Source organism: Ceratotherium simum, chromosome 25, assembly GCF_057802395.1.
Source record: "Ceratotherium simum simum isolate JZ-2026a chromosome 25, ASM5780239v1, whole genome shotgun sequence".
Taxonomy (NCBI): domain Eukaryota; kingdom Metazoa; phylum Chordata; class Mammalia; order Perissodactyla; family Rhinocerotidae; genus Ceratotherium; species Ceratotherium simum.
Genome location: NC_141924.1, coordinates 41,936,661 through 41,960,462, shown reverse-complemented (window position 1 = coordinate 41,960,462; position 23,802 = coordinate 41,936,661). Strand labels below are relative to the sequence as shown.

The window sequence follows — 23,802 nt, the reverse complement described above, 5'->3', positions numbered from 1 at the left end:
TAAATCATGGTCCCAACATAGTTATAAGCCTGGAGACTGAGGGCCAGAGTTTAAAAGCATAACCACCGTCCTGAGAGAGAGGTCCATATTTATGAGTTTAGAGTAAAAACACGGTTACATGAAAAGTGATAGGTGAGAACCAGAGGATGCGGTGTTCAGAAGACTACCAAGCACAGGAGGGCAGGGTAATTGTAGGGATTGAGGAAAATAGGAAGTTATGTTGTACCGAATTCACCAGAATGTTTATAGATCCTCCTGTGGAGGCTTAGTGCATCCAGGGATTCTGAAATGTACGTCTGAATCCCACTGAATTTTCTTTTAACTGTTACAGCATTTATCTGTACCAGACATCCTTCTAAGTGATTTACAATTTAATCTTCATAAAAACCGTGAGGTAGCTAAAGTTGTCATCCTCATTTAATTGATGAGGACACAGGCACAGAGATCGGCAGAGCTGGGATTCAGGCGGAACAGTCTGGCTCTAGATTCTGCGCTGTTAACCAATATGCCAGATCTTTACTACTGGCATTTCAATTTCATATTTCACAGAAAATAAAATTTTAATGTACCACTTTTCACACACCTCCCTAATATTTTTGTTTCCCCTTCCAAGCTTGAAGTAAATTCAATTTCCAGTAAATATCAAATTATACTTTTTAGGAAGAGTTTTGAGTTAGTATACATGGTTTTAAGAGTTCTACTTCTCAGAGTGAAACAGTAATCCCTTCATGTGTAAACCTAATTGTCCCAAATTAAATTGTTCTAGCAAGTGCCAATACATGTAGGCGGTCCATAAAAGTCTTTTTAATGATTCATTAATTGGCTGATTACATCAATGAATATATGCTTATTAGAATAAATGGAACACAAAACTAAATCAGATTTATCAACATTTATGTCTACCTGCCACTTTCAAAACCTTAGGAATGTGAACTCAATTTTTTATTTGCTCATTTATTCAACATCCAAAAGTACTCATGCATCTCACAAGAGAACCATTAAATAAGATCATAAAGTGATCTTCATCTCGACCATGAAGGTGGGTTTACTCACCTGTGAATATCCCCCTTCCTAGTATTTCCTGTTACTTCATTCACCCTTTGACTAGCAACGTAACTTATAAGTGGAGTCTTTATTTTTTCTCTTCATACACTATACCAGGGATGTTCAATCTCCTTTTCCTACACTCTGCTTCTATGTAACTATACTCCAGGAGCCATCTTAGATTCTTCTCTTTTCTTGAATTCCTATGTTCATAATTATAATTTCTCTCATTAATCATTTACTTCTATTTTCTGTGTCTCTGCCTTCATTCAGGAACTCATCAAATTTTGCCTAAATTTTAGCAGTGACTTCCTCTTTGGTATCCCAGTTCCAAGGTTGCTAATATATCCTTCCTCCCCTAGTTCCTCCTTTACATATCTAAGAGAAAAATCTCTCTGATTTGAGGATTTATCATTTATTCTGCAATTAAAGCCTTTTACTATTCCCCACTGCAGTCAGGACAAAGGCTCAATTCCTCAGCAAGTTGCTGTGGCTCTCCGGGGCCTTACCTGGACAAACAGTAGGTGGTAAAAGAGTATTTATGGAATGAATGAATACGAAAAAAAACTTTTTTAATTATCATAATAATTAAACACAAATTGAGACAATTCAAATGTCAGCGTTCTCAAGTGAGATTTTTTTGGAAGAAGCTCGACAGTAACCAATGGAGAAAAGGAATGATAGATTGTGTGAGGCTCAGATATTATGTTTTGATGATTTTTTAATGATGCATTTGTCTGTATGTCTGGGTCCAATTTGATTTTTGAGGATGATAACTAAGTAATAAGATTATATAATTTTTATTTCTGCATGGAAGTCCACCGCTGGAATAACTACAACAGAAATAGAATCGTCTACAAAAATCCTTTACTGAACCACTCAAATCTTCTTAACAATATTTTGATGAAAACATAAAGAAGAGACGCAAATGAAGTTTACTCTCATTCTAATTCTTCTGATTAATAGTGTTGCTTGCATCCTAGTGGAGGATTTTGAGGCTACCACAGGGCTCAGCAGAAAAAAGCTGTGTGATTGATTAATTAGTCATGTGCACAATGGGCATGGGAGTGGCCCTGACTAAAATGTTGCTTAAACCTTTAAAAGATGGTGTTTACTTGGAAGATTTTTGAGGAGAGCTGCTTAGATACTAAAATGTCTTACTCTTTAAAATTGTTCTATTGCTTATTCCAGATTTGTACTTAAAGTGACCTGTTGAATGAAACTATTTAATAGTGTTTATCTGAATGCTGAAGAGTATCTATTGAAAGTAGATTTATTTGAGTCTAGAAGAGATTATATTCTGTAGGAAGTGTAAAATTATTATCATAATGTTTTGGAGATATTCATAAATCGACAGGGCAATGAATTAATAGCCAAAGAAGCACTAAAATATTGCAATTTGTAATTAGTTTGCAAGAAAACAATATGGTATCATAAAACACAGCACAGATTATAGAATCTAATAGACCAAAGTTCAAATTCCAAATTCCAGTACTGTTATTTATAAGATATATAACTTGTACAAATGAGTTAATGTTTAAAAGCTTCAGTTTCATATTTTTCAGCCAGAAATAGAGTATCACCTTCACAGGACTATTGTGAGGAATAAATTTGAAAATAAATGTAAACTGCTTGTCACTTAAGAAGGACACAATGAAGAGAAGTGTCTTTATGTTCCCTCCTTTAATATATTTCTGATAGTCCCATTCTTAAGACAATTTCTCTTTCTTAAAATATGGTGATATACCATCTTTTATCAACCATTATCAACTATTTTTTGATAATACTACCCAGTAAATATCAACGAATTATTTAGTTCTTGAACACGTACTAACCCCATGATAGGAACTGAAAGTGCAAAAATGAACATAATTCCTCTCCTGATGAACAGGAGACAGACATTAACCCTGATAAATTCCCATATCACCCTAATAATTAGGGAAGAATAAAGACCTGTGTACCAGTGGAGGGTGAAATTAACTCTGGGAGACTTGAGAAATACTTCCACGAGAAAGTGATATTTGAGCGGGATTTTGAAGTAGAAGATTTCATAATGTTGGGAAGAGAAGGAATGATGTTTTTGATGAAGGAAAGCTCGTGTGAAAAGCCATGGACCCACGGGAGAAGAGGCCACAGGCAAGGGGCAGAGGGGTGGTGGCAGTGGAGAACATGGGGTGGAGGATGTGCAGAGGAGGTGAAGCTGTAGGAGTCTGAGGAGACATACTGAAGCACTCTATAAACCAAATCACAGAGCTTGGATTTTACCCTACAGGCAATGGGGAGTCAACAGCAATTTCAAAGGAGATTGACATCCATTCTTTCTTGGGAAAGTTAATTCTGCTGACTGTGATAAGAATGATTTGATTTGCCTGTAAATAAAAATGGACTGATAACAAAGAGACTGGTGAAGAGATACTATTAGAGTCCCTGAGAGAAATGACATGGGGGTGAAAAAGGAGTGGGTAATGGTCAAGACAATTCCATGCTGTTCAATGGAGAAAATGTTAGTGATGCTAAATTTAGATAACGAAGTTAAAGAGAGACAGGATGATTTGAAGGAAGGATAATGAGTTAAATTTTGAACATTTTTGGAATATCTGGGAGAAATCTAGGTGATAGGTCCAGGTAGAATATTTAGGAGATATCAAGGAGATATTTAGAAAAGAGACTCTGAGTTTAGGATTGAGGTTTGAGTATAAAATATAGATTTGATATAAACAGAATGGAGGAATAGATTAGCTGATGCCTAAGATTATAGTTTTGGAAAATTTCATGGTCATGCTACAAAAGTCAGGGGGTGGGGATAGTGAGCAGACCTATATTTGGGAAGTAGGAGGAGTAGCTGGAGAGATAGCTGTTGTGTTAAGAAAGCTAAGTGAGATGAGGATTTCCAGGAGGAGGAGGGTGTCAACAGTATTTAAAGCAGCAGCAGGACAGAAGGAGAGGCATGGCTTGAGATGTTTAGATTATGCTCTTTGACTTTGGATACTAACATGTTTTTTTTCCTACAAGGTTGGACATTTGTGGATATTCTGTAGAGCACAGTTTCTTCAATTTTGTTATGCATAAGAATCCTGTTAAAATGCAGATTCTTTTCAGTAGGTCTGGGATGAGATCTAAGATTCAGTATTTCTAACAAGTCCCAGGTGATGCCAATTTTGTTGATCTACAACAAAGTTGTAGATCAACACTGCGTAGCGAGGATCTGATGGTTCATCAAGATGGGTAATCACAATTCAGGATCTGTTTACTTTGAGATTTCTTTCCTTATAATAAATGGATATTATACTTCCACATGGGGATTGAACCTGCACTAGAAAGTTCTGGCAGTTTTGATCCTTCTGTGTATTGAACACCAGATGAGTTTCATCTTTTTTTTTTTAATTAACTGTCTCTAGTCTCCTCCTTTTCCCTTACATGTTAGAGGAAATAAGAAGCATTCTCTTGATATTTCACTTTATCAGATAGTTGAACAGATACTTCCTTTAGTAAAATTTTGTCTCTGATATTTTTGCCACCCATAAGCTAGAAGGAGTCTCATTTTACAACATTTCAAGAAAAAAATATGCAGTCCTCAATCCAGATGTCTGAAAATCCTTAGTGGACTGGTGATCTGGCTCTATTTATCTACCTCCACTTGCCTCAGAGCTGTGTCTACATGTCCCCTGTGTCTGTTTTACTAATAAATTGCATTAGCTGTACCTCTCACCTGCTTTGTCACTAGTCTGTTTGTAAATCTGAAACTTGGGAAAGGGTATTAACAAGCACTGTGGGAAAAAAATACTTTGCTGCTGCATAGGGAGGCAAAACCAGATAAAAAATTAAGGAAAAAAAAGGAAGCTAGAGGCAAGCTGGGGCTTGAGTTAGTGTGATAAACGTGCAAATTGAAGGAGAACATAGATGCAAATGGATTTGTAGAGGCTGAATCAGCATGACAGGGTATTGATTGCACATGTACAATTATTAAAAGGAAAAAGGAAAGAGTCAACTATTAAGGTTTAAGCCCACAGGGCTAAAGAAAATGTTGACCCTATGAATAGAAATCAAGAAATTAAAGGAAGGATCTGATTAGACTTGGGGCATAAAAGAAGGAAAATGGTGAGTTTAATGTGGTAATTGATTTTGAAGATCATGGAAATGGACAAGGCTTTTATTCAGTGTTGATGGCTGGGAGTATGATGCGGACATTAATTCTAGTTTCTAGTAGATTTTACTTGAAATCTTAGATAAGAAACAAACTATTAAGTGAAAGAATGCACACAAGTGTTTGAGGACAAAGGACATACGAAAAAGCATGCCTTTAAGAGATGGTGATGGAAGAGGGCCCAGTGATGGAAAGAAAATGGACAAGAATGATGGTGGGTAAATCAAATGAGCTTATTGGTATGACAGTCCATGAAAGAAAGGGACCAATATGGTCAAATACAAAGGTGTTAGAGTATGGTGAGAATTGAATAAAACTCTTGTGTCCTTCAAAAAACAGTTTCACAAGTGCAAGGGAAGCAGAGCAGAAGCCAGGGTTCAAGGGACTGAAGTCTGAGGGCTTGGTACAAAAATACAAGCAACAAGTCCAGTATTCTCTTGTAATAAATTAGAAAGCACACGTGGGCCATAAAACCAAATTGATTTTGGCCAAGTCAGTTAACCCCTCTAGATTTTGTTGTTGGTTTTCCACTTCTATACTAGAAATTATGGTACTTCTTTAAAATCATGAAAAACCAATTAGGTGGTTCCATTCCCTGAAGGAAAGTACATTGTTTTATTGTCATCTCTCCTGCTAACATTTGTGTTCAATTTAAAGAGCATAGGATAAGACCTAGTGGTAAACCTTTAGAAAGTTCTCTTACTCTTGGGTTAACAAAGTAGACTCAGAAGTTCACAAAAGATTTTTTTTCACTTTGGGTGCTTTTATATTTAAATTTTAATTTTAAATTAATATCTCTTTTCACTGAAACACTTCGGTTTTCATTTTTAAATTATTCTCTATTATTATTGTTACTGAAGTAATTTGGTCAGTCATGGCCAGTTGACTCAGTGCCCAGTGTAGTTAGAATACAGAATGCACTGTATGCAAATAATAATATATTTCATATCAAATGTGAAAAACAAGTGCTCTGTGAATCTGAAAAGCTCCCTAGATATTAGCAGTTATTCCTGTCTAACCAGGCGGTTTTAACGACCTGCATGCTCCCACCACAGACAGGCCTGGTGGAGTATGACTTACCTTAGGAAACATGTCGTCATCCTCAGAAATCCTTCCCTTGATTGAAATACCCTCTGCTTGGCAGCAAAGCGACTGGATCAAGTGCAGCAGGGCTCCAAGCGACCCTTCCGCTCTGATTCCAGCACCCCATGTTGTTCCTGTTTCCTTGGAGGCCTGGGAAACTGTGCCTGCACAACTGGTTCATGTAGAGCCATCACAGTTCACCTGAAAAGTGACTCCACTCAGGCCTCAACCATGGCCGTCCCAGGCCGTGTGGACATGGTTTAGGTCTACTGGGTCTCACTATGTCCTTCAGAACACCAATTTCAGAACCCTTAGGGAATTCAGAAATCAGTTTAACTTAAAGTACAAATTTTCATTTTGTCCCTAAAGTATTCACACCTCTTCAAAACTTGGTTTAAATAATGCTTTCTTGTGTCTTTGATCAAAAATTTTGATTTTAAAATCATTAAGAGTTTTTATTCAAGAATATTCAGAAGTTGTCATCAGTAGCTGTTCAGTTTATTTTTGAAGAATTTAACTCCACTTTAATCTCAGCTTTTGCATAGATCTGTCTTTAGAAAAACATCTTGTATTGTTTCCTCCTTAGAACATTCTCTCTAGGACTAGAGATCAACAGCATAAATTATTGGACAGAAACCAGATATTTTAATAACTTGGTTTTCAAAATAATATTTAGGCTAAAACAGCAAATTAGAAGAGTTTATTAACAAAAATAATAATTCGTTTCCTACTCTTTTTTTCATTTTAACCTTTTTGAGATAGAGATCTTTCTATCATGTAAGTCTAACATTAGCTTTCCTGAAGTTTTCTTGGTCATTTACAAAGGTTGAATTTTTTTATAAGATGAAATATTACTACTTAAAATAATATTATTAATACTACACAACCATTATTTTAAAGTCAATGGTGACACACTATTTCAAGGGGTGCACTGCATTATTTCATAGTGTGTTCATAATCAAAGGCCATGGTATATATGTTGCATATCATAATTTTCTAATTAATTTATTCTTTACACATGTTCCAGTTGCATTTCATTTAAACTCATAGTTTTCTTGTAAGTTTGTGCTTTCTTTCCATGTTCAAAGAATCTCTTTAATTCAATTTCTCTGTTTCTCCTCATACAGTCTGGCAGCCAGATATGCAACTCAGTCTAATCACAGTGGAATTGCAACCAGTCAAAAAAAGCCTACTAGGTCAGTTAATATCTCTAATTTATTGCTTGTTAGTGATAATAAGTAAATACCCAGTAATATTTTGTCCTATCATTCTAAATTTTTTCAAAAACTGCATACTTCTGGATGAAAAGTTTAGACTACCGAATTCTTCCAAGTGGATTTCTATACGCCTTCTCGGGAATGAGCATGTTTGTGTGAGATCATTAAATGGCTTTGGGTTCTTCTATTTTAGTTTTGTTATACATAGTGCTATGATTGGGCTGAAGTCTAGGTTCTAGGCTTAGAGAAAGTCAAGAAAAAAATTACTTTGAAGGCCTCATTCTTTCCAGGTCACAGAAAGTTGTACAACAACATTATAATTGCTTTTTGAGATGGGCGTGCATTAGATTTTGCACATTTTGAAGCAGAATTGAGAAACATAGGCAGATTTTCATGAGGAAGTTAGCACCAGTTCAGCCTGGATTGTTCTTCTATCTATAATAGTTTAAATTTTTGATTCTTTATGACGTATGTATTTTAAAGACAGTCTTTTATAATAAATGACAGTGCATTATGCACTGTTTGGACAATACTGGTATATAAAAATGTGTGCAAAGTGTTTGATATTTTTTTAAATGTTAAGCTGCTGAAAGCCTGATGGTACAGCTGAATGAAGCCACAGCAAATGTGTTTTGCACCCCTGATTCTTATGTGATTATATGTGCCATCTCACTCAGTGGATATGTACCTCAGTGGTGGTTGACTAGTCACTGCTCTCATGAAGTATCATGTTATATGCAATGTTTATATGCATGTGTTATATGCCAAGAACTGCTTAGGATGCCTTGACTTGAGGTACATGCTTTTCTCCTTGCTTTGGTGTTATAAGCTATGTTCATTTCCATGGTAATTAAAATGATTTTGGAAAGGCAAATTAAAAGAGTACTTAATTAAAAATTAGAAGAAATGATATAAATTAGGATGTGCAAAGAACAGTGACCTGCCGTGTACAGTAAGCATTTTTTATTACCACTTCTAAGACTTAAGCATGTAAAATATATTTTAAGTACTTTGATTTAATAGAATTTCTCTCTCTCTCTCTCTCTCTCTTTTTTTTTGGCTTCATTCGCATTTCTCTTTTTATTATTTTGATGAATGATCTGGAGCTCTGGCTGCCTGTCAGATTAGGGTAATGAGAAGAGCAAATGGATTTTTTAATTTGTTTTAATTTGTTCTTCTGAGAACTAAAGATCACTTGGCTTCATGGATCACAGTAAAGATTAAAATGCATTTTAATTGCTTTCTAGAAACAGGTCAAGTTTCATTACAAGCAGGGCAAATTTTGTGACAAAATTTGTTTACACATGTGAGTTTGGAATGAACTTTTTAAGCATATGGCTGAGTCTACAGGAATAGTTCTCAGATTTATTATGATTGGAACATTTGGCCAAATTAATTAGTTGAATTCTTTCTGTAGAATGCAATCACTGGTACTCAAAATTCCTAGTGTCTGGTTATTGTGCTATACTTACAAACTCTGTAGATTTATTTGAGCACAAGTTAAATGCTGGAATCATTTGGAAAAGATTCTAATCTTGTGCATTACACAACCTCTAATTAGCAAAATAGCTGAAGAAACTATTATCCATATGTATTTAGACTCCAAAATACAGTCAACATTTTGAAACTATTCACTATTCCAAGAAATCAACACTTCTGTTTTTAAGCTGGTATTTGTATTTTCCTGACGTTCATTCCATTTTGCAATACCTGTTACTATTAAAAAAGTATTTATAGTATTTAATAATTCATTATTTCCTAATCATCTATGGAAATAATATATCAAGTAGTATTATAAAGGTGAGTTAAAATTTGAATATTGTAACCCCTGATTGTGGAATTGTGATATATTGGGCACCAATATAACAGATATAAACTTCTTTTATTTAAAAAACTTTGTGAAATAGAACAGTGAAAAATTCAGCACATGTTTATAAGTTCTGGATGGTTTTTGTTGTTTTTCTTTTAAAATAGAAATCATCAGAGCAGTACCCAGTGATGTTCACATGGGGGCAGCAAATACTAGCAAAAATGCTGACAACCTTTACTATCATGTTTTTAAATATGTCTTAGAATGCCAGTATTAGTTCTTAATTTCTAATTTATGTTTATTGAGTTTATTATATATATACAATATATGTTAGTAGTTTAAAATAAAATATAGTAATTGCACATTTTAGGCACAATTCATGGAATAATTGATACTTGACATTTTGATATGGAAACTTTAAACAGTGAAATAAATAATCCAAACTGATATTTAATTATAGTCCAAATAAAAATAACTGCAAATCATAACTTCCTGTCAAACTTCTAATTTTAAGATAGTCTGTATATATCTCTCATGTCCTGTCCTTCGTACACAAAGAGTAGCTGAAGCTACTGTCACTATAGGTATATCTTAAATTGTCATGCTGCTAGCAGCGATGTTCGTCCTCTGAGACCTTCATCCTTTCTTGTCATATCACTTCTGTGATCAGTGGGCCACACTTGTGAGATAATGAGCCAAAGTCTAGGTGCTTACTTTTGGCAAGAGAATGAAAGTTTTTATGTCAGGCAGGTCAGTCAAATATGAATTAACCCATGACCTTGGTCTCCACCCCATGTCTTCAAGAAGCTAGCTAGCTTAGAGATTCAACAAGCATTTGTTGTTGGCAATTTGTTCAGTAACTTTCTTCTTATTATTATTAATGTACAAGTTGATTTAGGATACAGCTACCGAAGATAAAGCCAATGTTCCATACATGGAAAAGAACAACTTAACATCTGCAGGTGGCTGATTAATACCCTGAGAACATCAGACAGTTAAAAGTCATTATTTCCCTTGCTTTTCATGTAATTGTTACAGTATTTTTAAGTCAAGTCAAAGTTTTTTTCATCAGGGGTGTGCTAAATGTGACTTTCTTAGTTAAAAGTTACTTTATTTCTGATTTTTCTACATTATTAATATACTTTTGAGCATACTTATTGAAAAGTGAAAATGATTTTTCTGAAGATTCTTGTACCTTTTGTTTAGCTGGTTATAAATGTTGGTCACTTAAACCAACATTTTCTGCTAAATAGATTTTAGAACATCATACACTGTGATTTTTCCCATCAACTCTTCCCTGCTTGGAACCTCCTGCTCCCTATCTTTTCGTAATGTACAATAATGATGTAATTTTCCTTATACTATTTCAGGCTTCCAGGTCCCTCTAGGGTGCCAGCTGCAGGCAGCAGCAGCAAGGTCCAGGGAGCCTCTAATTTAAATAGGAGAAGTCAGAGCTTTAACAGCATTGACAAAAACAAGCCTCCAAATTATGCAAATGGCAATGAGAAAGGTAAGTGTTCCCTGTCACATCATTATGGCGCAAGTCTAACATATGAGTCTCGTGAATTACATGCTAAAGCTAATATTTGTGCAGTGTTGCAGCTTTGGGAATGGAAAAGTTAGCAGTGGAGTTTCCTATGTTTTCTAACTGCCTCCTCGTGAACTTTAGCTTTGTTCAGGGCTTTTCTTATCTGAACAACATTTTAAGGAAATAATTTCATTTATTTTAAAGTGGTTAATTATATACCCAATATAAAATCTGTTTCTCAAAAATAGTTCCTCCCTGATGCCTATAAATGGCATTTTCTTTTGTCTTATGTTTTATGAACATTTATCCTGAAATCATAAATCTACATTAAATTTATTGCATCCTTAGCTTTAGTTAACATAAGTGCCATAATTGTTTAGGGCAGTCAAGGTTGGAGCATCAAAAACTGAGGCATCATTATGATGGGTATTTAATCTTTGAAAGTAGCAGGACACAAATATTATGACCTTAGTTTTCCCTAAAGAGACACATTATTCATGTTTGTTTTATTTTCTTGAAAGAGTGCATGATAGAAATATCTAATCACAAAATCATCAAGAAGAAAGGACACTTAGTGAGGTCTGTGTTAAAGCCAGATTATATATTAATTATATGATACACAGTTCTCTGTGATGTGCAACGTGTGCATTTAAAGAGGTGCTGGCTTGATGCATATCACTGTGGAGCAAGTGAGAGAGTGTGTAGATTACCTCTACACCCGGAGAAACTCAAGAGCCCATACTGTTGTAAGCAGTGTGACTGTGTGAGGGATGAGGGCGCCCTGCTAGATTTTGAGGCAGTATTTTCAAATCAGTAGAACTTTGACTTCTGTTCACAGTATGTAACTCTCCATGCAACAAAACATGAAATTCCAAAGTGACAAATATGCTAAGTAGTAGAACAATTGGCCAATTTGGTTTAGTACTTCAACGGCGTAGGAACTTTTTTGCTCCAATTAGATCATTTCAAATTGTCTCATATAGATGGTCTGATTAGACAACTTTGTCTCACTCAAACAAGAATTGACAGGGGTAATGTATGAATTAGACACTCATTGACAATTTCCCACGCATGACAACAAAGTGGACAGACCGTGGCTCCGTGGAAGCAGAGCAGCGTGTCTTGATCCCTGTAACGTTCCCAGTTCTGGAGTTGAATGGAAACAGAAGAAAACAGTGTGTATTGGGAAGCTAGGAGTTTATCTTTACAATAAAGAGTAAAACCTGTGATTTAAGAACCTAAGAACTATTACTAGAGACTTATACTTTTCCTGGGAGAAGGGAGACAATATTTTCTCATCAGAAAAACATTCTACCTCGTTTTGTGACTTTCCTAGAAAGTGTCATACAGGGCCTGTATGTCCTATGAAATTCTAAGGGAACCTGTTTAGACAAAGAGATGTGTTGAATGGACTGCTCCAGTGTCCACCTTAGCTATGTAATACTACAGTTATATAATATTTTTACAAGAAATTACTATAACATTGGCAGAGACTCAGAAATGCTTTAGATGACCTAACACCTTGATATCATCATGTATCTGAATTTTTCTGTCATGTGAAATACTTTTCTTTCTTTTTTTTTTTTTTTAAAGATTTTATTTATTTATTTTTTTCCCCTTAAAGCCCCCGTAGATAGTTGTATGTCATAGCTGCACATGCTTCTAGTTGCTGTATGTGGGACGCGGCCTCAGCATAGCCAGAGAAGCGGTGCATCGGTGCGCGCCCAGGATCCGAACCCGGGCCGCTAGCAGCGGAGCGCGCGCACTTAACCGCTAAGCCACGGGGCCGGCCCTGAAATACTTTTCTTTATTTCTGGTGTCTAAAAGTAAAAATGCAAAGGCAGACAAGCATTCACATTTTTCCATAGCCATTCAACCCCTCTTATGTATGTCTAGGAAGTAGTGCAAAATTAAAATGTAGCAATATTTAACATAACCACAAGGTGGAGACAGATGACATACATTATGAGGTTTTTGACCATAAAAAGCAAATTTCCTTAGGCCCATAACTACAGTCAAAAGACAAGAGTTTTCATGGTGAATTAGCCATTACTTTCAATTCCAACTAACTAAAACTTCCAAAACATTTAAAGTGTGTGATCTCACATTCACAAATATTTATAATACATCAAATGTAGGTATTAAACGTCTGTAAACTGCCAATAATATACATAAATTGCATCATTTGATATAATACAGCCAATCTGGAATTTGTTTTATATGCTACATAACATTTTCTATTAGCATGGAGTTACAACTTGATGTCAATACAGCCGATATCAGTGTTTCTAAATTAATCATTGTGTCATGCTAGTTTATATTTCTGAAACATGTTTTAAATTATAAGAGCAAACAAAACAATAATAAACATCACATGTGAAACTATTTTATAATTTGTTTTTTTAGACTATTCCAGTCATACATCTTTTTTGATAAGACTGTTTTATTTAACCTTTTTGACATGGAGATTTGTAATGGTGGAATAACATATAAAAATATAAAAATTATTCCATTTGCTGACAAGTTGATCTGTCTCACAAACTAGTTTGCATACATATCCTGGGCATGACCAAATAAGGTGAAAATTAAACAAGACTTTTCAAAGGTTATAGTCTTATAATGACAGAAATCAGAAAGTACTAACTTGAATAGTCTAGTTCTAATTGCTACTCCTTTTTGGTTATTAGAAATTGTAACATTTAAACTTAATAAATTAAGATATTTTACTTGAAGGATTAACCAATTAAATTATCTGTAATGTGCTCTCTGAATGCTTCCAAATGGAAATGTACTTCCTACTTTCTTTAACAAGTCTTAGGTGATGAGTTATATGAATCAATTGAAGAATTTCTAGAATTTGTAATAGATAGTAAAGATTTGCTCACAATTAAAACAATTTCACTTCCCTACTAAAAAACACACTGTTGAAAGCACAGTAGCTTTTCATGTGCATGGGATTGTAAAAATACCTTATTTGCAAATTGTGTGACTTATCTAATGAAAGGAAATCGGTAGAGAATCACAAACTGCACTTCAAAAGATCCATGTTAGTGTCATTTTAGTAATCATGCAATTCAAAAAACAGTGTTCTCGTTTCACCAAATGAATTAAAATGTCAGTGAACATGGCCATAGATTATCGCTTGCAGAGAGGCTGAGATAGAAATGTTGTTACAGTGGAAAGCAATCCATCCTGCCATTCTGTTGAAATGGAAAGTGGGAACAAATTTCTCAGAACAAATGATGAAATGAGGATAGCATTGTTTGTAGAAGAGCGTTTCTTTTGAGAGTCCAGGTTCCCTCTCTTGGTGACCTGCCATTCAGAAACTGACAATGAGGGCCGGCCCCGTGGCTTAGCGGTTAAGTGTGCCGGCCCCACTACTGGCGGCCTGGGTTTGGATCCTGGGTGTGCACCGTGGCACTGCTTCTCCGGCCATGCTGAGGCTGCGTCCCACATACAGCAACTAGAAGGATGTGCAACTATGACATACAACTATCTACTGGGGCTTTGGGGAAAAAAATTAAAAAAAGAGGAGTATTGGCAATAGATGTTAGCTCAGAGCTGGTCTTCCTCAGCAAAAAAAAGGGGGATTAGCGTGGATGTTAGCTCAGGGCTGATCTTCCTCACAAAAAAAAAAAAAAAAGAAAAGAAAGAAACTGACAATGAATAATATGTTCTGGCACCAGCGTTTATCAATTTGCCCATGCACCCTACGAGAGTGCTCTAGACAGATAACACAGTTTAAAGAAAAATCAACTACCTGTTCACTGGAAATCAGGGATCTTGTGAAAATGATGCCCTGTTTCATTTGGACATACACCTTACATGCCTGAAGCAAATTATCTTTCTTAAGAAATCATTCTTGTTTTATAAAATCTGGATAATAAATATGAAGAAGGCTAAACAGTTTCGTATTATTAGGAATGTAAATATTCCTAGCTTTATTTGGAATTCAGTTTCTGAATTATGATCTGTAAACACTTATTGCTTGACAGAGTTTGTTAGCAGAGAGTTGTTTTTCCATGTTGCTAAGAAACATGCTACAGTACCAGAGGGCACGCTACCACCTTTTCATTGTTTCTCCCATGTGATTCTTACTTCATACACGTGCATCTACCAAAGAGGAGATTTCCTTTCTGTTCTCCTGGATCCTAATTAAGTATCTTCTGGTGTGGAAGTGTTGACTTTCATTTACACTCAACATAGGTTTGGTAGGATTGATATGGAGAATTTAGCAACATTGCAATTGGACTTTTTAAAACTATAAGATTTAACATGAATGTAACATTAGTCATGGAATTTTGGACTGCTAAAACATAGAGATATCTGTTTTTAAGTGTTGTCTCTGTTTTCATTTTTTTAAGTTACTCTTAAATTACTATAAGATCAAAGAATTGAACTGTTTTATTTTTTTTCAAGGCAAAGCAAATATGTTTTACTTATTATCTTCCTTTACTGGTGATTTAATTATGTGTTCCACCATGACTTTTTGCTTTATTTCCTTAATACTTATATAAGCCTAAAATATAATGTTAACATGATAATTTCAGGTTAATCTTAGGGATTTTCATGAGGTAACATAATTAGGTACATATGTCAGGTGATATGATTAAATAGACTTGCTGTGTGTGTTGTTTGCTTATGCATAAATGCTCACATATTGAGGTGTACACATATTATACATGCCTGCACATAAATTACATACTTTTTAAAAAACTGGCTGGTAAATGGAAGCTTCCCTGAATGTTGCACTACTCCACAAAGTGGCACTCTAACATTGCAAGTGGTACAACATGAGCATGTGCAGAATGGACGGTGCCTCTAGGATTCCTGTAATACCATTCCATGTTTCTGCTGAGTCACCTTAAAATTGATGATGGAGGCATTTCACAAGCAATCATTTATGGAAGACAGTGTGGTTAGGTGAACAAGAGGCCAACTGCTAACAAGACCTATTTGGATTTGAATTCTACTTTTTTTTACTTTTTAAAATGTTCAAAGGTATCTTGATATGTTATGGTGAAATGAGTCTAATTAATTATTTACTAAGCTAAATGCTGTGACCACATTGATTAATTATTTCCTTCTTTCCACAATGATCTGTGATGCTCAAGTTGTCCGATATTTAGCAGGGACCATATGTATCACTGAGGACAATTCCTGCTACACAGTGAATACTTTGAAAAGAATGGTGCTATTGTCATTGTTAATAGTTATTACTTTGTGTTACTTTGTATATTGTTACTTTGTAACTTGAAAGCTGGTTTGCTTCCATCTAAGCAACATACTATTCAGTGAGGAAGAAAAATAAGCACACTGAGGATGTTCCCTGTGCCCTTTCTCAGGCCAATAGCACTATGGGCAAAATGGCACTAAACTCTAAAGCTAGGGGAAGTTCCACAGAGAAATGTCCCTATCTAAAGTTCCCATATGCCTGTCGTAACTGCCGAATTTACCTCCATGCATTAATTTTAGAATTAGATTGGTATTTTCCTAGGTCATCAATGTTTTTTTGTTTGTTTGTTTTTGCAAGACGAGATAAGTAAAAACTCTGTGACTTTAAATGTTTTCTAAGCATGAATTAACATTTATTCTTACATCAACTCAGAAGGATGGTGCAAGTAGGATGCCCAAGGAGATAGGATGCAATTTACCGAGTAGAGGGTATCTTGTATGATGTTCTCATTTCTATTCTGCTCATTGAGGAAGAAGGAAACCATGTTTTAAGGAGTTACACAATTAACTTCACTAATGTGACAAATGTGTGGCTTTCTGGGGAGCCACATGAGCAGAATTTCTGAGTACACAGCAAACCTGTGGAAAGAAGAGAGAGTCAAAAGCCTTCAAATTTTGGAGTCAGATAAACCTGAGTTCCAATTTTGATTTTGTCTTTTCTAAGTTTTACTGTATGTGTGATTTGGAACAAGTTCCTTTCTATTTCTAAGGTCAGTTTTCTCATTTTTATAGCAAGAGAAATCATAGTATATTGCAGATTATTCTGGGTTTAAATGAGATACCATGTATGAAGAGTTTTAAATGTGACACTTGGTATCAAAGTGCTTGGAAAAAGTAAGCCGTTGAGAAATAATGTTATTTGGTTGTAGTGGAGTTGGTGATGGTGGACGTGAAGTGGAAGAAGAAGGGGAAGGAAAGGGGAGGGAGTGGATTTCTCTTTGGAGGCCAGAGCAGGAGCAGGGCTGTAGGCAGAGATAGGCCCTGCAAATGCAAGATAGAAATCCATTGCAGGAATGCCTTTAAATAATGTGCATTAGATATCTGTTCTTTTCACCATACCCAGGTGACAGCTCATTCACAGTCAGAAGCTGAGTTATCAACATTCAGAAACGTATCAGTGAGACCAGGTTACTTAATACTCAATATATAAATGGCACAGAGACTAGATTGTGGCGGCACCCACTCTGTCAGAGCTACAGATGCTGCCATTTCAGCTGCTGTTGTTGCGACCTTTATTGTGAGGAGTCCAGAGAGACTCTTATTATTCCAGTGCCTTCCTGATGCACAATGACCTATGATTTGCCCTGTTAATGAAACCTGAAGCACCTCATTGCTGCTCTAAAGAGACAGGCTGGGGACAGATTTAGGGTTGAGCTTAGAGAAGTGTCTTATATGTGTGTACTCATCTGAGAATGATTTTACAGCTGTTGCTGTGACCGTGACCATGGATTGGATGTGGATGTCATAATTTGGAGTCCCTCCTGTCTCATTTTTGGGTGTAGAGGTGTTGAAATTCCTCCTCTGTACCTGAACTGCTGTAGCAGTCTGTCTAGCTAACGTCAGCACACTTAAAAAGCATCCTGACTGGTTCTTTTCCTTCCTTTCCCCTCATATCCACCCAAGCTCCCAAGCACGCAGGAGTAGGAGTCCCCTGAGTTCTTAACCTAGCTGCGGATACATAAAAGATACATATTAAACATGTGGCTAAAATAATGAAATAAAGGACATTAGGAAAACCTGATGGGCTTCTTTTGTTTTTAGTGATCTCTCTCCACGAATTGCCAAGCATCCAGATGAAACCAGAACTGGCCAAGGTTCCGAAAGTTTGAGGCATGAAGAATGTTAGTGTTGCACAGCTATGGAACATTTAATGACTTTAACCAATTTGGGTACTGTCATAAGAAACAACTCTTTAAAGCTGATAATATCAGCAGTTTCCATGATTTCTGAGTCTGTTCAATCTTAGCTACTCAAAACACGGTCTGTGACAAGCAGCATTGACATCATCTGGAAGCTTGTTAGAAAAGCAGAATCTCAGGGTCCACTGCAGGTCTGCTGAATCACAGTGTGGTGTGCATTCAGTAGATTCCCAGGTGCCTGACGTACACATTCAAGTTTGAGAACCACTATGTGAGACACTTAGACTGTCAGGCACTCTAAGACAATTATAGAACCTGGTCTCTAGCGTCACACAAGATGGGATCAAATCCTAGCTCTACTCCCCGTGGCTGTGCACCATTAAATGAGTTGTTTAGTCTCTCAAAGCTTTGGTTTCCACAAATGCGAATGAGAAATAGGAGCTCTTCCCTCCTCACTGGGTTGTTGTGAGCACTAATGTGAGATAATGCAGGTAAAGAATCTTCATATAAAATGCCAGTTAGCATTGTTATATTTGTAATAATTATTATTATTTTCATTATAGAATAAGAAATATCACACATAACTTCAGATCAATATAAGAAAGTGAAGATGAATTCAATATGATGCCATTGTGTTCCTCTTAACAGTATTTACAGCAGACTACACTTTGATTTTTGGGGCACTATGTTTCTCTCCAACTCTGTGTCCCAATATATGTATATATTTTTAAAATGTAAATAGAATAAATTTTCACATAGTTCCCTAAAAAAATTTAAAAACGTTTCTCCTGCCCTGAATGCCTATGTTATCTCTCTTAGCTCATCTGTCTTGATCTTATTGTACAAGGCTTTGTGCAACTCTGATCTGCTCTCCCATTTTCTTTATCACCTCCTACTCACTTAACATTTAATATATGCCATTCAGCTTTTATGAGATGTTTTCTTTCCTCCGATTAGATTATAAGGTGTCTTGGAGTGTCTTGCATAGAATAGCCACTCAGTGCCTATTAACAGATGGTTTGCCTAGATTCAAATTCTATAGATTGTAGGAACTGAATAGCATTGATGAATATTGCTGGAAATAGTAGAAAAATAGAGCCATATATGTTGGACAAAAATTAGCTAAATGAGGTCACTGTGTGAAATGCATGGGCATGTATACAATTCACTGAACTTGAGAAAGTTCATTTTCTCTGGGGATATTCTTAGTTTCCAATTGAATCTAGGTAATTGAGAAATAAAGTTCACTTGATATAATTCTATTAAAGGTATTAATTTGACAATCACTATTTTCGATGTTTCTGTATTCAAGGAATATTATAGTTGAGCCATTGAACTTATCCTTATACATTTGAAAAATAGTGGTTGATAGAATTAACTTAGTATCCAAGCTAAGTTCAGTTCTCTGTTTTGTCACTTACAAATTGCAGAAGTTTGGCCAAGTTATTTAACCTTTTTGTGCTTCTGTTTCTTCATGTGTAAAATGAGAGTAATAATGAAAACGTCATGCAGTTGTTGGGAGGATTGAGTTAATATACGTCAAATACTTAGCTCAGTGCCTGTCCAATAATAGGTGCTAGTGCATAGGATAAAGCTAGCTTTCATGAAGTGTACAGCGTAGAAGAAGAAGCAGACCGTTACAGTGGAGTTACAATGGCTGTACTAGAGGAAATAAGCTGTGGGAGAATGTAGGGGATCCACTTAATCCAGACTTGATGCTGCGATGGTCAGAGGTGGTGGTGGCGATAATGTTTTTGTTTTTTTCCCCAAAGGAAGTGAGGTCAAAGTTGAGACCTGATCAATAAGTAGGAATTATTCTGAAGAAATATTTGGTAGGCATTTCTACCTGGAGGTAATCAATGTGCTCTATCTGCTACTGAGAATGATCCAAACTATGATGAAGTGTATCAGTCTCTGAAAGGGATCTGTCAGTGAAATAAATTTGGAATTACCTGTACTTAAAACAGAAGCAAAAGATTGAAATCCATTCACAGAGAGTGAATGCATTTGATACATTGGATATTTTGAAGCTTGTTGGATATGTTTATCTTGAATTAGTCAATACTCCCACTGTTTTTCAGAACACCTTGGTGTTTGTGTATGAGCCTAATGGATTTCTGCAAATATTCTAGAAATGGACACAATTACAGACTTTACATGAATTCTGAAAAAAAATCAATTTATCATCATATGCATTAAAATTTAAATATACTATGTAAGCATTTTGGCTTTTCAGTGAACTACTACATTTTAATCTAGAGTATATACATACAGTCTTACATTTATTTTGCCAGTTGAAATATGGAATTGTAGAAAGGTAGTAAGATTTGAAGTCAATGTTGGTATAGCAATTTGTGTGAGAAAATTTAATATAAAATGCATTTGTCTACATTATTATTATTATTGTTAATGTAAATTTCATAAATCTATTATATTATTTTAGGCACACATTTTTAAAAATAACCTAACTTGTTTTTACAAATAACCTAATCATGCAAATATTCAACTAACAATGTAACCTCTTTTTTCTCTCAACTTCTTTATTTCCTTTTTTATATGTCAATTTCCTCTTCTGAAAAATGAGTAAGACTAGTATTCTGTACTAATTGGCTTGATTACATATTGTTTATCATGCATTTTAACATCTTTGAAGAAAACATTTAAAAGTAAAAACATTGTAGTTTTATATTTATGAATATTTAATGAAATTTAATAGGCTCCAATTCCTGAATATTCTGAAAATGAAATTCTTTATAAAATATTTCCATTAGGCATTTCATCAAAAAGACCTTTGCATCTATTTGTCAATATCTAGTATGTTAACAGAACCAAATGATGCCTCTTTTACATAAACATCTAATTTAATCTTGTATCATTACATATCTCCAAAAAAGAAAAAAAAGAAAAAGAGGATAAAAGAGGGAGGCATTTATGGTGGAGGAAACTTAAGGTAAATGAGTTGACCAGAATTATGCAGTTGTCAAATGTTAACATTTATACTGAGGTCTTTTAACTCCAAGCTCAGTTCTTTTTTATTCTATATAATATTATAAAATCTCTTTTTTATTTAGCTTTTCATGCTTAAAAATAAGACTTGTAATCAGGCATTAATCAGTGCTAGAACACTCATATAAAAATTCATATCGTAATGAGATTTCTGCATCGGAAAGTACTTCTGTGAGAAAGGCCTTATTTTCCTGTAGCTCCCCAAAAGTAACTTGATTTGCTATTAGAATTTAAAGTTTGTTCAGATCACTACAGGAGGCTGTAGGTGTGCTGGTTAAGAGCACAGGCTCTGAATTCAGTTCAAATCCAGGCTGGGTGACCTTGCACAAGTTATGTAGTTTTTCTTTGCCTCAGTTTTTTTTTAATTTATAAAAAGGGGAAGATAATACATACCTTGTAGGGTTACATACATACATACCACATACATAAGACTATGTGGAATATCAATTTACTGCTATGAGCCACAGCAGTAATTGGAAAACATACAAAGAATTGCTTAGGGGAAGGATAGTGTTTTATTTATCTTTAGTTATCTGTGACTAGCAAAGTTCATTTGGGTAAGAGTAATTTTAGCAGGGAAAAAAAGGAAGTTTTTTTTCCCAAAAATCAAAGCCTCTCAGACACTGTATTTTTCGTATATGGTACAAAAACAACCACATCACAAAAGTGATTGATGCCGCATAACATGTCTGTTTTCACTTCACAGGAGAGACACTTCCATGTGTGTAGTTAGAAGCACTAAGTGGTATGACATAAATGGTCAAAACTAATCAACCTTTTCTTTATTTTTTTTCTTAACACTGTCCAGATTCCGCCAAAGGCCCTCAACCATCTTCAGGTGTGAACGGTAACGTGCAACCCCCGGGCGCTGCTGGGCAGCCCCCCGCCTCCGCCATCCCTTTCCCGAGCGCCAGCAAGCCCTGGCGCAGCAAGTCCATGAACGTGAAGCACAGCGCCACCTCTGCCATGCTGACCGTGAAGCCGTCGAGCCCCGCCACCTCGCCCACGCCGTCTGCAGACAGACTGAAGCCGCCTGTCTCAGAAGGAGGCAAAACCGCTCCCTCGGGTCAGAAATCCATGCTTGAAAAGTTCAAGCTGGTCAATGCCCGGACTGCTTTACGCCCGCCCCAGTCTCCCAGTTCAGGACCCAGTGATGCTGGGAAGGACGACGACGCCTTTTCTGAATCTGCTGAAATGGAAGCTTTTAACAGTGGTCTGAATAGTGGGGGCTCCACAAATAGCAGCCCCAAAGTGTCGCCTAAATTAGCCCCTCCAAAAGCTGGAAGCAAAAATCTCAGCAATAAAAAGTCTTTGCTACAGCCAAAGGAAAAAGAGGAAAAGAACAGGGACAAAAATAAAGTTTGTACTGAAAAACCAGTCAAGGACGAGAAGGATCAGGTGATGGAGACGGCTCCAAAAAAGACCTCTAAAATTGCAAGCTTAATCCCAAAGGGCAGCAAGACGACAGCAGCCAAGAAGGAAAGCTTAATCCCATCGTCCAGTGGGATTCCAAAACCGGGCTCAAAGGTGCCAGCAGCAAAGCAAACCGTTTCACCTGGCAGTGCAGCAAGCAAAGAGTCTGAAAAATTCAGGACTACCAAGGGAAGCCCTTCCCACTCCTTACCTAAGCCCGTAACCCCTGAGAAAGCAAGCACATCCAACTGCCCTGCTCCTGTGGAGGGAAGGGAAGCCAGCCAAGCTTCTCCCGCTGGTTCCGGCGCTGCGCTGGTGGCGCAAGGCAGCGGGCAGAGCGCGGGAAACGGTGCTGTCCAACTCCCGCAGCAGCAGCACAGCCACCCGAACACCGCCACGGTGGCTCCCTTCATTTACAGGTAAGGCCGCCTCTGATCTCCACAGCTGTCAACATTCGCAGGTCTCCCTGTGCAGCGTGCGTCATGAAGGTTGCTGGAGTCCTGTTGTATATGGTCATTTTGGAATAGTGGTTCATTCTGAAAATAAAGGCCTAGAATTTAAATTTTCAAGAAAAACCCTCTAATAAGTTTTAGGCTTATTCTCCCTCCCCTCCCCTCTCCTCAAGGACCTGGAGGCTTCAAAAGTTAACCTACTTGATATTGAAGGCAAGATAGAGCTCAGATGCCAAGACTTTCTCCTGTATCTATTTCTGTTACTACTACTACTGATGTTTTTATTATTAGTCTTTTAAAATAATTCTCAGGACTGTAGAGTTTACAGATATTTTTGTTTTTACCCTTAGGAGAAGGTGTACTGTAATGGTTACAGGGGCAGGCTCTGGAATCAGGCAGATATGGATTTAATGCCCAGCTCTGCCATTTACCAGCTGTATAACTTTGGACAAGTTAAACGTCTCTTAGTCTCATTTCCTTCAGCTGTCAAATAGGAATAGTAGTGTCTACCTTGTAGAGTTGGGAAGAGTAACAAGGATAATGCATATAAAGTGTTTACTGTATATTCTGGCACGTTGCAAATGTTTGTTAAATGTTGTTTATAAGGCATTGCTTTCCCAACATAGAATTTATATTAATTTCCCATAGCTAGGTATAAGTTTCTAGATGAAAATAATAATCGATATAATTATTATATGTATACTGTAATTTGTTTTTGCATTTTATTTGTTTTATATTTTATTTTGTGTGTATTAAAATATACAATATATGCTATATTTTAAAGTACATATCCTACTCTATAGTTATATAAATATCACATTTTGCTAATTGTTCTGTGGTTTGTTTTAATCAATTAGAAATATATCAGTTGCTGCTGTGTCTCCGTTTTCATTCACTGTCTTTTCAGTGAGAGATGCCGAGGGAGGAAGAATGTCTGCTCTTTAGGCAGGTTGGCAGTTCAACAACAGGGGAGAAATTTTCTGAATAGGAAGTAGGACCTGCTATAATTAA

General features: G+C 36.1%; 1 protein-coding gene across 4 annotated transcripts in view; it reads left to right on the top strand.

Annotated features, from left to right (window-relative positions):
* The window catches only part of NAV3 (neuron navigator 3), a 566,501-nt gene that overhangs the window by 366,472 nt on the left and 176,227 nt on the right, over positions 1 to 23,802 (top strand). For 3 of the 4 annotated variants that reach the window (XM_087449151.1, XM_087449150.1, XM_087449153.1), the window contains 3 exons: positions 7,399 to 7,467; positions 10,669 to 10,808; positions 21,735 to 22,758. In XM_087449151.1, the coding sequence (XP_087305277.1) occupies positions 7,399 to 7,467; positions 10,669 to 10,808; positions 21,735 to 22,758 (1,233 nt within the window). The remainder of the gene's footprint in view (positions 1 to 7,398; positions 7,468 to 10,668; positions 10,809 to 21,734; positions 22,759 to 23,802) is intronic. The other variant, XM_087449152.1, reaches the window with a different exon arrangement.